Source organism: Lemur catta, chromosome 1 (genome assembly GCF_020740605.2).
Source record: "Lemur catta isolate mLemCat1 chromosome 1, mLemCat1.pri, whole genome shotgun sequence".
Taxonomy (NCBI): Eukaryota; Metazoa; Chordata; class Mammalia; order Primates; family Lemuridae; genus Lemur; species Lemur catta.
Genome location: NC_059128.1, coordinates 97,496,386 through 97,510,574, shown reverse-complemented (window position 1 = coordinate 97,510,574; position 14,189 = coordinate 97,496,386). Strand labels below are relative to the sequence as shown.

The following is a 14,189-nucleotide window of genomic DNA, read 5'->3' as shown; positions in this document are numbered from 1 at the left end:
TGGTTGCCCAGATTACTGACAGGAGAGTTTCTAGGCCTCAGTGTAGGGACTGGAACCCAGGTGGAGTTCAGCTGTCTCCCTAAGGTGAGAAGAAAGAACTAGGAGTCTGAGAAGCCCAAGGCAGCTAAAGGACCAGAGAGCAGAAAGCTGGAAAAGGACCTGAGGGAGAGCTCCAGAGATCTGCAGAAGGGGCTTATAGTCTTCAGCTGAGTAATAATCAACACATGGATATTAGGAAATTACCTGAGGCCAGAAAAAACAAAACAAAACAAAACAAAAAACACCAGAAAGGACCAGAGTTAACAATCTCCAGACCAACACTGGACAGGAAGAGTTTGTGTTCCCATCAGACAGGATGGAAAACCTTATAATTCCCAAGGCACCAGGTAGAGTATTCAGAAGAATACTGCCTCAGTTGTACAGGGAAAATTAATTTTAGACCAGGGTGAGGAACATTTTCATGTTGGAAGACCGCATTAATTTACCTATAATCAAATAAGGCCTCATTCAAGAAACTTCAATTAGATATACTTAAAAATGTACATTATTTTATAAAAATCTATTATGTATAATAATTTCAAAAAGTGAAAACTATTTGTTAATTTCAAAGTTAATTAACCTTTTAATGACTTTGTTATGTCTGCTTTTTGTTGGAAAGCATTTGAATATTGGGTTGCAGCAGAGAGGTCCGCAGTTTCAGTTGATCCTCTAGAGGGGTATCAGTCATTTATGACCTAAACGATGTCTTGATTTGGGTTAGGTAGAAGAATGCAGATTTGCAGCAAAAAGTGGTTGAAAAGCATGGAAGCATTTTTCAGACATGTTGCCAAAGGCATGGGTATTCTACTGCATTTTTCCATATTTCAATTGGGTCTTTCTTAGCATCAAACAATGACTTTAAAATGTCATCTCCTGAGAGCTCAATCATTTCCATCTGTAGTTCTTTAGGTGCTTTGGTGATATCAACTAGGTGAGGCTGAAAAGCTAATAGGAGTGTGATGTCATGATTCTCAAAGTCATTGAACCTTTCATCGTATTCTCCAATTAAGAGGTCTATAACAGTTGTGTATTCTTCAAATGATTGACATATATCATCCTACTCATCAATGACGTTTGCTAACTGGAAAAAATGTTCATCCAAAATTTCCTTTTTAAGAAGAAATGTTTTAATAAAGATAGCTTTTTTCGAAATCCTTGGGGTTTTGGCCACATATCATACACAGACTTAGTTTTACCTTGCAAAGAAATATTCAAGTCATTTTGATTTGACATATCATAAACGCTGCATTCCTATAGAAATTTTTCAATAATTCACATTGCTGATTCTGTTTCTTCATAAAATTTTTCTGTTCTCTCAGAGATAAAATTTTGGCTAACACCTGTCCCTGTGATGCCAATGCACTTTAGGATGATATGGCAAATCCACACCGTATGCGCAAATCCACACTGTATACCTCATTGTTCAACTTTAACATGTTATGAAACTGACAATGCCATGTTGCATTTGCATGAATATAGTTAACAATACTTATAACTTGCTGCAAAGTATCACTTAAAATAGTAGCTTTAGCACAGAGATTTTTGCTGATACAATGAAAAGAAATGAGAGCATCTGCATCTGTTAATACTTAACGTGTGCAATAAACCCTTCATGTTTTCCTGTCATGGAAGGTGCACCACCTGTAGATACACTCACTAAATTTACCAAATTCATGACATTTATCTTGAAAGTTGTTGAAGATATCTATTCCTCGTGTTCTGTTCACAAGAGTACCCAAAGTGAGTAACTCTTCATAGTAAAGAAAATCTTCTGTTATGACCCAAATGAAGTATAAAACCTGCGCCAAGTCAGTAGTATTAGTTGATTCATTCAAAGAGACTGAATAATATATACTTTCCTTTTGAAGTATTGCATGAAGTTGTTCTGTTAAGTTGAAGACTAATTCATGCTGCAGATCAGTTATGGTTCTCCTTGAAAGAGGCAGTTGTTTGTACTTTGAAATGTTAGCAGGGTCTAAGCATCCTACAACTTCAACAATGCATTCTTTCACAATTTTTACATCACTGAATGGCTTCCCTTTTTTTCCCTGAGTATATAAGCTACTTTATAAGTTGCTTCAGTGGCATTATTTTCAGGTCTTATTGCTGCTTGAAAGAAGTATCTTTTGCTTTTCATTTTTTAATTTTTGCAATATAATTTTTTGTGCCTCTACCTCTAATTTAAAATATTTGTGGTCCTTATGAGTGTTATAATGCTGATGACCATTGAATTTCTTTAATGCTGACATTGCAGTATCACAAAGCAAGCCAATCATCTTATCTTTAGCAGAAACAAGATAACATTGCAATTCTCAATCCTCATTAAAAAAATCTCTTTTGTTCCTTCAGCATTCTCGTGGTCTTCTTTGACATGATAGGCTGTTAAGCAGACAGAATTAAAAAATACCGTCGAGCTGTGCAACTACTCACAAATTCCACTTCAAACAGAAACATAGTACACTGCTGTCCAAAGCTGATAATAGACTGGCATACTCAACTCCCATAAACCCTTGCCAATCAGCCTCGTGCAGTAGTGGTGCCCATCAGGATGGGGAAGTTAGAACTAAACCGTAAGCATAGCAGCTATCAATTTAGCCCTTATGGCTTACTAATGTTCTAATTGTGCTGGTCAATCTGGGAGGATTATTTCGTTGAAACTTATTTTATTCTTTGGTTTTTTAAATATGTTCATTTTAAAAATAAAATAAAAATATAAAAGACAAACCATGTATTGACAAAAATAAAAGGATTTGTTCTGTAAAATTTGGATTCAGTCAAAAGGCCACACTTAAGGACCTAGAAGGCCAAATGTGGCCTTTAGGCCACGGGTTCCCCACCCCTGTTCTATACTAACCACTGGGCCGGTCCCATCTAATAAAGCTTAAAAGCAAGTCTTGAAAAGATCAAATTATTTTAAACTCACTCAACAGCATCTCAGAATAAAGCTCAAGACTACTTATAGGAATGCAAAAATATCTAGCACCTGTGCCACATGACTGGCATCCAATAAAAAATCATAAGGTATGAAAAAGGCAAAAAATATAACCCAAAATGAGAAGAAGGAATTAGTCAAAACTGACCCAGAAATGACACATATGATAGAATTAGTAGATAAGGGCATTAATTCAGTTGTCATAACTATATAATATACATTGAAGGAGGTGGAGGACAGATTGACCATGTTAACTATAAACATGGAAGTATAAAAAAAGGCCATCTAAACTTCTAGGGATAAAAAAGGACAGTGTCTGAAATACACTGGACAGGATTAATAAATTAGCAAATGCAGAAGAAAAGATCAGTGAATTCGAAGACACAGCAATAGAAACTATCCAAAATGAAACATAGGAAAAAAAACTAAAACAAACAAACAACACAGCATCATTTTACTGTGGGACAACTTCAAATGATCTAATACATTTGCAGCTGAAGTTCCCAAAGGTGGGGAGAATAACTGAAAAAATAATGGCTAATTTTTCCAAATTAGATGAAGACTAAAAAAACCTACAGATCCAAGAATCTCAACAAACCCCAAAAACATGAATCATGAAGAAAATTACATCAAAGCTCATCATAATTAAACTGTTTAAGACCAACAATAAAGAAAAAATTTTGAAAGCAACCAGAGAAGAAGCAAAAGAAGCAAGTTCTAATGTACAGAGGAACAAAGATTTAAAAAGACAGTAAACTTCTCGCTGGAAAGAATGCAAGCGAGAAAATGCAACCTAGAATTCTATATTCAGCAAAAAAAATATCTTCCAAAATGGAAGTGAAATATACACTTTTTCAGATTTACAAAAGCTGAAAGAATTCATTATCAAGAGACCTGCACTGTAAGGAATACAAAAGTAAGGAAGCTCTTCAGACAGAAGGAAAATAATACCAGATGGAAATCTGAATTACACAAACGAAGAGCACTGTAATCAGCAAATACATGGATAAGTATAAAATACAACTTTTCTTTTACCACTTAAATGTCTTTAAAAATAAATAACTATCTAAAGTAAAAATAGTAATAATGTATTTTGGGGTATGTAACATATGAGGATGTAAAATATATGATAATAACACAAAGGCTGAGATGAGGGAACTGAAAATATACTATTGTTAGGTTCTTAGACTACAGATAAAGTAGTAAAATATTATTTATATAGGGAGACTATGAAAAGTTAAAAATGTATAACACAAACTCTAAAGCAACCACTGAAAATAAGGGCACAGTATACAGGCAGAACAAAGAGCAAATAAACAGCAAAATGACAGATTGAATTCAACCATATCAACAATCAGTTGAAATGTAAATGGTCTCAACACCCCAATTAAAAAGCAAAGATCATCAGATTAGATTAAAAAGCAAGACTCAACTATATGCTGTGTACAAGAAATCTACTTCAAATATAAAGACACAATAGGTTAAAAGTGAAAGGCTGTATCATGCTAACACTAGTCAAAATAAAGCTGAAGTGCCTATATTAATATCAGACAGTACAAATTTGAGAGCAAGGAATATTACCACGGATAAAGAGGATCATTTCATAATGATAAAGGGGCCAATTCATTAAGAGGACATAACAACTCTAAATGCACTTAGAGAATACATCTCCAAAAACCACGAAGTAAAAAATAATAGAAGGGTAAGCCACAATTATTGTTGGAAATTTTAACACCCCTCTTTCAATAATTGACAGAACAAGTAGATAAAAATCATTAAAGATACAGAAGATCTGAAGAATATTATGAGCAAACTTGATCTAACTGACATTTATACAACACCCTACACAATGGACTATAAATTCTTTTCATGTGCTGAGGGAACATTTACCAAGATAGAGCATATTCTGGGCCATAAAGTAAGTTTCAATAAATTTAAAACAATTCCAATTATACAAAGTGTGTTCTTTGACCATAACAGAATTAAATTAGAAATCATTAAGGGAAAGATATCTCAAAAATCTCCAAATATTTGGAAACTAAATGACACACTTCTAAAAATTAATGAAAAATTCTGCCTGTTTTGAAGAAATAGTGCATTTCTTTTTCTTAGATTATAACTGTTATATAAGCTACACAGTTCCTAGGCTACCAAGTTCAAGGCTAAACAAAAAGTTTATTCACAATAATCATACCTATTCTTAAATCATTTATCTCAGTTTAAGCATCTAAAACGTGATTTTGCAGACTCTAGGGATATAAGACAGTCCTTGCTCTAAAGCCCAGTTTAATGTCAAGTCTAGTAAACAGTATATTTGTAAATCCCAATTATTTTCATTTGCCGAAGTCTCTACTTTAATAGCTATTTTATAAATAAGTCCTTTCTTTAAAATTGCCTTTAATCCTTTCCAGAAATAGTTGTTGGTCCCTTGCTATACCCAGCTAGGTACTCAAGCACAAGAATTTAATATTAGTCTACATTAAACATAATTCAAAATATATGAAATTATGTAAAATTAATAAGGTACTTGCAAGACCAAATGATAGCTTTTTGGATGATTTGTATCAGCATGCCCTTCTCTTAAAATAAATAACCAAGAGTTGATTGTCTTTAAATAAATATATCAACATTAACAATCTAAGATTTTTCACATCAAAGGAAAAAACAAGTAACTCAATAGATAGAAAAATAGTGCTCAAGTTGGTAGAGGTGTTCTCTTAGTGAAAAGGGAGTTCAGGAAGTATAGAAAAGACAACACAATGCCCAGATGGTACAAAAGGGCTGTGCTCGGTGAGCACCAAGGTGGTAAAACAGAGCTACATTCGGCAAGCACCAAGGTGGTACAATAGAGCTGCACTCTGTGAATGCTAAGGAGGTATGACAGAACTGCACTGGGTAAGCTCAGAGAAAGACTGGGAGGGAGTCTTGCCTCCACAGTGCCTACCTTAAAAACTCTCTGGACTTCAGTTTCCTTCTCTGTAAAATGTGGGGGCTACAACAGATGATCTCTAAGGTCTCTTCCAGTTCTACAATTCTAAAGAACTAGTTTGGTTGGAGTGTCAAAGAAAACATCGCAAAGGGAGCTCTGTTGTACCTCCTCACCACAAGCTATTTAACTTATAAAAACTAGACTTCATAATGCCACATAACACATTCTAAGTGCTGTATTAGGTGTGATACAGAAGAACTCTGGATTGCACTAGCAGTCAGAAGATCTGAGCCTTAGTTTTTCTCTAACCTTACTAAAGGTATAACCAATTGTAATTTCACTGCTGTTATTCTTCATTTCCTAGATAAGAAAAAGATGCAGAAATATATACTATGGAAAGAGAATAAATTCATCACTGTGAATAGCTAAGAAGGCATCTTGGAGATGAACCTTAAAAAGATAGATGGAACTCAGAGAGATAAGCAGTAGCAGTATAAAGGCTGCGTGGTGTAGTAGAGGACATGGGCTTTGGAGTTAGACGTACTTCATTTTAAATCCTGGTTCTGCCTTTTCCAACAGTGTAAATTTGGACATTCAGCTTTCTGAATTTCAGTTTCTTCAAATTTAAAATAGGCTTACTTTGTAGTTTTAAGGATTAAAGATAATAGTTATATAATACCTAGCGTAATACCTGGTATATAGTAGTCACTCAAAAAATAAAAGCTTTCATTTCTAAAGTCCCAGAGACTGAAGATGAAGGCTATAACAGACTGGTAAAGCAGAGGGCATGTCTGTAAGGGCAGGTGGGGGCCAAAATGTGGAGGGAATGACCAATCTGTGGGGAGGGAAGGGAGCAAAGCAGGCCTGACCAGTTTGTTAGCTAAGCCCAGTGTTGTAAGTAAAGTTCTATGGGGTTAGGAATGGAGGTAGTAAAGAGTCCAGTCAGAGGTGCAATCCAAGACAAAGTGCATGAGGGAAATCTGAGATTAAAGATGATGGGAAGATCAAGCACCAGCAGCCAGTGACAGAGATTAAATATGAAGTGGTGTGGCAGGACTGAGACCTTGCAGTTGGGCAGAGATAGGGTATGGATTATGAACAGGATTGGAACAAGTAAGGAGCATCTTAGGCAACTGTCTAGAACATCTCTGAGTTATGTGTAGCATGACTCTACTGGTAGGTGTACCGCTTGGGTATTTCAGGATACCATAAGGAGTCAGAAACGCAGCAGACATCTTGGGCTTTATGTTGTACACAACTGAGGATGGGGTGGGCAAGATAGTTACACGGTCATGTGTGATTCCACTTCTCAAAAGGTACATGAGAAAAGAAAAAGACTGAAAGTACAGTGAGGAAGTTATTTCAAAAGTCCAACTGTGGGTAATGTGAGCCTGATCCAAAGCGATGGCAATGGGGATGAGAATAGAAAGAGACAAACAGATACATTTCAGGTAAAATTTCTAATAAGATACGGCAATTTACAGGATGTGGTATACAAAGGAGGAAAAGAAATGCATGACTACAAAGGTTTTGAGCTGCATGACTAGGAAGACAGTGATGCCACTTAGCAGGAAACACAGAAAGAAGTGTTCTCTTCTTGGTGAGAAGAATTACAATGCCAGGACCTTACAAATGACCATTTTAAGGCATCCTTAAAGTATTTTCAGGTATCTGAATGTCACCCCAGGGTCACAGCTTCCCCTATCTACCATCCAAACCTTAAAGCATTTCATCTCCTCTTTGACAATACCTGTGACTCAAGCTAACAGAGGAAAGGAAAGTGGTGAGCATCAATAATGTCATAAAATGTATCCAGTGCTTACCTTTACAGCTAATATTTTCCCACTTGGGACATGATATGCTCTACGGGAAGAAAAAAAATAACAAAATTACTCGAGATCACTAAACAATCTACAAAATGGTTAAGGATATAAATGTAAATCCAAACATTTCTGGAGCAATGGGAAACACGGTACTTTCAAAGAACACTAATAACATTAGTTATTTATATTTCTATGGAGCTTAGTGGTTTACAAAGGGATTGATTATACATTGCTTTAAAATAACCCTCTGAGGTAATGATAATATATTATTATCCTCCTTTTATAGATGAGAACTCTGAAGCATAGAGAAGTTAAGAAGTTTGCCCACTGGCACAAAGTGAGTAGTAGTGGAATGAGACCTCAAACCCAGGTCTTTTGGCTCCAGATCCCTTATGACTGCCACTGTGTGTGTGGGTCCTCTGTAGCCCTATGGTAAGCACTGCACAGAGCCACGTAAAATGGTAGGTTTTGCTTGTGTTCCTTTCAATTACATATGCAGATAATACATATCACTACATTTCATCAAAATAATCTCAAAACATAGAATTAGCTATGGCTTACAATATAAATTTTATATAAGAAATCACAGAGTTAAAAGTTTCAAGCATCTGGTTCAACTTTTCCTAAAAAAAAAGAGGCAAGCTCAAAGTAATCAAATATACTGAAATAACTACAACTTAAATCAAGAAATATAAATACATTCATTTATGAAAAAGTAAGAAAACAGGGTTTATAAAAATAAAATATTATACTCTTCATCAAGACCTTTCCTGTTTAAATGAAATGTGGCCTTTACACAGACTGGATATTCAGACTGGATATTCTGAACATTATCTAGGAATTATCTGCCTCATATTATATAAAAACTTCAAAACAAACCACATAACATAAATAACTATTGTTACTGCAAGCCCATAAAAGTATAATACAGCAAATTAGTTTGGAAGAACTAAAATCTTGCTCAGCAAAGCAATTTATATATTAGCCAAGATCAGATTGCTCTTTTTCTCACCTGGCTAGTGTTAAGATGTGAATCGGGTAGCGAAAATATGGGGGAATAGAAGTTAATGCCTCAGGAATTCCCCAGCCTCACCTGCCCAGTTGCAAAATATATTTAACAGGCCCTGAAACTGCTCACTTCTTAAAACAAAAATAAACACAACTTACATACTCCACCATAACTGAAATAGAAACATCACGTTCTGCTCTTTTGGCAAAAATATTTCCTTGTTTCCTCTGAGAAATTTTAACAACTTTACAGAGATATAATTTACATATGATAAAAATTCACTTATTTTAAAGGTATAATTCAATAATTTTTAGTAAATTTACAGAGTTGAGCAATCACTGACAAATGTTTTGAAAGTGATTGACTTATACAAATGGTTTATTTTATTGAGTTTATGGGTATTTGTAATATTTTTCACATATAAAATGTTACAAATTCAGGCAAGACTAGGAAAACACATACATACAGTATGTGTATGTATGTAGCCAAATATATGAGTCGTATAAGAACTTATTCATTCAGCTTTTACTACTTGAGTGGACAAAAGTCAATCAAATTATGCAATGTATAAAAACTTAGTTTTTATTATATTAATTAATTGGACAGAAATTCAGGTATATCTCATTTAAACAAAAGGTAAGGTTATAAAACTTAGGTGACAACTGTTCACTTTACTAAAGAATTCTTTAACCTGTTAAAGTATCTAAAGATTTTGTCTAAACAACAACCTCCCTAGTATATCTATTACTTATAAAACTCTAACCAATTAAAAAAAATTTTATACTTTGTATAATATAAAGTGATACACATTTTATGAATGGAACCCTCATATTATACTGGTTTTAGAACATATCACCACTTACTTTACTATCTATTTTAACATCATCCTTTTACAATGCAAAGGTAAATTTCCAGTCAATTTGATTCATGATCTATCTAAACTCATGTACTAAATTGATTTATAAAACTTACACTGTATTTTTCTACTGCCTGTCAGGGAAGTTGTTGGACTAAGCTAATCTGAAATGTGATTTGAAGGAATTTAGTAAATATTAGACATAAATATAGGTAACAAAATATGTAAGGTTTAATGATGATACATTATTTTCCCTCTTCTGTATCACAGATATTTAAATTTTAACTTTTTAAAATATTATATATTAGAATCACTAACCAAGGACTGAAATAGGAAGACAAATAGTTGAATGCATACACAGGATTCAAAAGTTGTAAAAAGATCAGTGTTACTACTTTGAACAAGCGACACCTGGACTTTTGAGACCAGCAGCAGCAATAAGAAAATGATTAGCAGACAGTCTAACATACATGCCATACTGGACAGTTTGGCAACTTAATTGGCTTGTCAAGAAAGTTGATCTCTTTTCCAAAAGAAAGGTCTCCTATTTCCAAGTGAATTAAAAGGGGAGGCTTGATAATTTAATTATGATGCACGCCAATTCATCCGTGGAAGTTTGGGTTCAATTTCTAGCAATGAAGATGCTATGTGGTTTGGTTTACAGTACAATGACAGCACCAGTTTAACATTTAATCATCAAGGAGCAGCGGATGACAAAGGCAATGCCAGGCATGAGTCGAGTGTGTCCCTTAACTTTGCAAATGGCATTCTACCTGGAGAAAAGGAACTTGTTTACTTTCAACAGATACTGCATCTCAATTGTCTTGACCTTCCTCCACACATTAACTGTAAAGTGATTAATGAAGTTTGAATGGAGGCTCTGGTTACACCAAAAGACAACTATACACCTCTGTAATGTTTTAATTAACAGCTAACACTTCAAATTAGTTTGCTGTTGCCACAGTAATTACCTGTTCCAATGAATGCATAGAGGAAGTATTTTTATGAGATATTTTCAGTGTTTACTCCTTGAGTGTTCCCTTTTGTTTGTGACCAGAACAGGCCTTCCGGGAATAGTCCCAGCCCTTAAAATTGAGCATATGACATATACACTTTAGGATGGCAAAAGCTAGTAGCCTCGTATAAATTTTTTGAATATTTAAAATAATAAAGAGCCCAGAACAAGAGAATATTTGCTATCCATACTTTCTTACTTTCTTTTTTAATTTGGAACAATAGGTTCTAGGTGAATGGACAAAGAAGTTGGTATCAACCTTTAATCTTGGTAAGAGTACAGAATCAGAGAATTTATTGAGCTAGTAGGAAATAAACAAAATTGTCTAGTCTAATCTCTTTCTTTTACAGCAGAAACACCCAAAAGCCAGGTTAAATAACTTGTCCAAGCTCACACAGTCAGTGGCAAAGTCAAGACTGGAACTATAGCAGACTATACATATTTTAGGGCCTAAAGGAAAGATGTGATTGATTTTTACTTAACTATATTCTAGGGCAGGGAAACCAGTAATTCAAAACTTAACAAAGGTACTGACCTATTTCAATAAGCCTAAGGACCATCACATCCGAATCTCTCCAGGCTAGGAAGCATTTTGCAATCATCGCCAATCCATCCTTGAGAGGTAGAAGAGGAAAGGGCATGGGGCTCTTAAGTCACTGCCTGGGCTCTGACCCCAGCTCTGCCACTTCTTAGCCATGTAAACCTGTTAGTAAATCTCACCATGTTTCAGTTGTCTCAAGTCTGGAATAGGGAAAGCAGTGCCTACCTGATAAAGTCGTGAGGATCCAAAGAGATAATACTGAGGAAAGAAACTGGTACTCAGTAAACATGCGTTAAATGTTAGGAAGCTAAGAAGTTTTCAGAGTAGCTGAATATTTTAAGAGTAAAACCTGCCTAAAATAGACTGAAAGAGCAAGAGTATATCCTCTAAGGGTCAGGTTATGTGCTCTACATATGAGTCTCTAACAAAGCTTTAATAACAACAAACTGGCAAAAGCTTGCAATGTATCTTTTACCATTAAAAACCGTAAACAAGTAGTATTACTTCATGTTGAACGAACTCTAAAGACAAAAAATTAAAACAGCCATCTGAAATAGTATCAATATACTACGATTCAAATTTTAGATTTCTTACCATGTTTATTTCTAGCCTACTATAGGTATGATAAGTGCTCCATTCAGGTGTTCATCTCAGTAGAAACACCATTTGATCATCACTGTTGTTAAATGAGAAGGCCAATTTTTCATTCTCCTTGAGTTAATAAATAGGAAAATATAAGCTACCCTAAAAATACCTACATACCTTCCTTTAATATACACCCTTAGAGGTGCTATAAAGTAATATTTTGACACCTCTCCAATGCTTCAAACTTTAGTTGCTCTATTATTGCTCTTAGCCCACTGCAAAAACCTATTTATGTGTCTCTCTCCCATACTGAGCAGTGAGCACTGCCATTTCTTAATCAACTTTGCATTTTTTATGCTTAGCAATGTACTGGCCCATGGTAGGTGCTCCATACTTAATAAATATTTGACAAATAGTAAATATTTCTGGACTGAAAAAAATCAATCACTTGGATATGGTGAGTGCCAGGCGCACTGTCTGGTGAATGGACAGGCTTGAGGCTCTGACTCGGGGGGATGGGCAGGACATGGACAATGTATATAACCTGAACTTATGTACCCCCATGATGAGCTGAAATAAAAAAATAATAATAATAAAAAATAAAAAATTCCATATATACTTACTTAATTCTATAATCTTATGAGAAGTTATTATAATCCCCCATTTCATAGGTAAATTTCTAACCTGAATCAAAAGTCCTTACAAGGATTTCATGATCTGGCCCCTGGTTACCTCACTGATTTCTGTTTCTGCCAATCTCCCTTATCCACAATACTCATTTTGCTCCTCCAAACATGCTCCTGCCTCAGGGCCTTTGCACCTATTCCTGATGCCTGGACCACTTTCCCTGATATCCACTTGGCTTGCTCCATCACTTTTTTCAGGTCCAATATAACTTCTTTGACTTTCCTACATAAAACAGCCCACTCTCCCTTCACTTTCTTTATTCTTCATAGAATTATCAATATCCTACACAGTTTGTTAATTTATTATGTCTCCCACCACAAGAAAGCAAGCTCTATGAAAATACAGACTTTTGGTTTTTTGTTCACTATTACCTCCAGTGCCTAAAACTATGTTGGGCACATTTTATAAATATTTGTTATATATTTGAATGAATAAATTTTCTTAATTGTTATGGGTTTGTTTTTTTATTTTTCTTAAGAGAGTTTCATTAAGTTTTTCTAGGAAATTGTCCATTTTGTCTGCTTTCAAATTAAATTTACTGTCATAAAGTTACTCAATGTATCCTCTAATTTTTAAAATCTCTGCTCTGTCTAGAATTATGTGCCCATTTTTATTCCTAATTTTCTTATTTATGTCTCCTCTCCATTTGATAAATTTTTCCAAGGAACCATCTTCTGGTTTTGTTGAATTGTTTCTTGAATTTTTATTTCATTAACTTTTGTTCCTTAGTATTTCTTTCCTTCCATTTTCTTTGGGTTTACTCCCTTGTCCTTCTACTTTTTAATTTCTTGGGTTAGATGCCAAGCCTATTAATATCTAGGTATTCTTTTCTAATAAATGTATATAAGACTAACCTTTAAGTATGACTTTGATGCATCTCATAAGTTTTCTTTCTTTTTTTTTTTTTTGAGACAGAGTCTCACTTTGTTGCCCGGGCTAGAATGAGTGCCGTGGCATCAGCCTAGTTCACAGAAACCTCAAACTCCTGGACTTAAACGATCCTACTGCCTCAGTCTCCCGAGTAGCTGGGACTACAGGCATGTGCCACCATGCCCGGCTAATTTTTTCTATATATATTTTTAGTTGTCCAGATAATTTATTTCTATTTTTTTTTTAGTAGAGACGGGGTCTCACTCAGGCTGGTCTCGAACTCCTGACCTCGAGTGATCCACCCGCCTCGGCCTCCCAGAGGGCTAGGATTACAGGCGTGAGCCACTGCGCCCGGCCAGTTTTCAAAGATAGTATTTCTTTATTGTTCAGTTGTAAATATTTTTATTCCCATTACATTTCCCTAATAATACTTTCTGCCTTAAAATCTATTTTGTCTTATATTAATAGAACCACAGCAGTTTTCCTTTGATTGGTTTTTGCCAGGTATCTTTTCCCCATCCTTTTCCTTTCAACTTTGCTGTGTCTTTGTGTTCTAGGAATTTCTCCTTAAATAGTCTAAAAGAGCACATAGCTATATTTTTAAAAATTTAATCTAAGTAACCTATTAACTGGCAATATTAGTCCACTAATATTTATTGTAATTACTGATATATTTGGATTTATTTCTACCATCTTATTCATTTACTTTACACTCACTCTGGAATGACAGTGTAACTGAGAAAATTATTTTTTTCTCAAACTTTTGAGAATGCTGTTCCATTGTCTTTTATTACTGATGATGAAAGTTTGCTGTACTCAATTTGCTGGCCAATACAAAGTCATTGAAGGTTTTTAGACAGGATAGTGATATGTTCAGACCTTAACTTTAAAACCATTACTCTG

General features: G+C 34.8%; 1 protein-coding gene across 4 annotated transcripts in view; it reads right to left on the bottom strand.

The window, feature by feature from the left end:
• MAP2K5 (mitogen-activated protein kinase kinase 5) overlaps nt 1-14,189 on the bottom strand; it is a 243,271-nt gene that overhangs the window by 157,760 nt on the left and 71,322 nt on the right. For all 4 annotated transcript variants that reach the window (XM_045541676.1, XM_045541664.1, XM_045541653.1 and 1 more), the window contains exon 9: nt 7,724-7,763. In XM_045541676.1, coding sequence (XP_045397632.1) covers nt 7,724-7,763 — 40 coding nt within the window. The remainder of the gene's footprint in view (nt 1-7,723; nt 7,764-14,189) is intronic.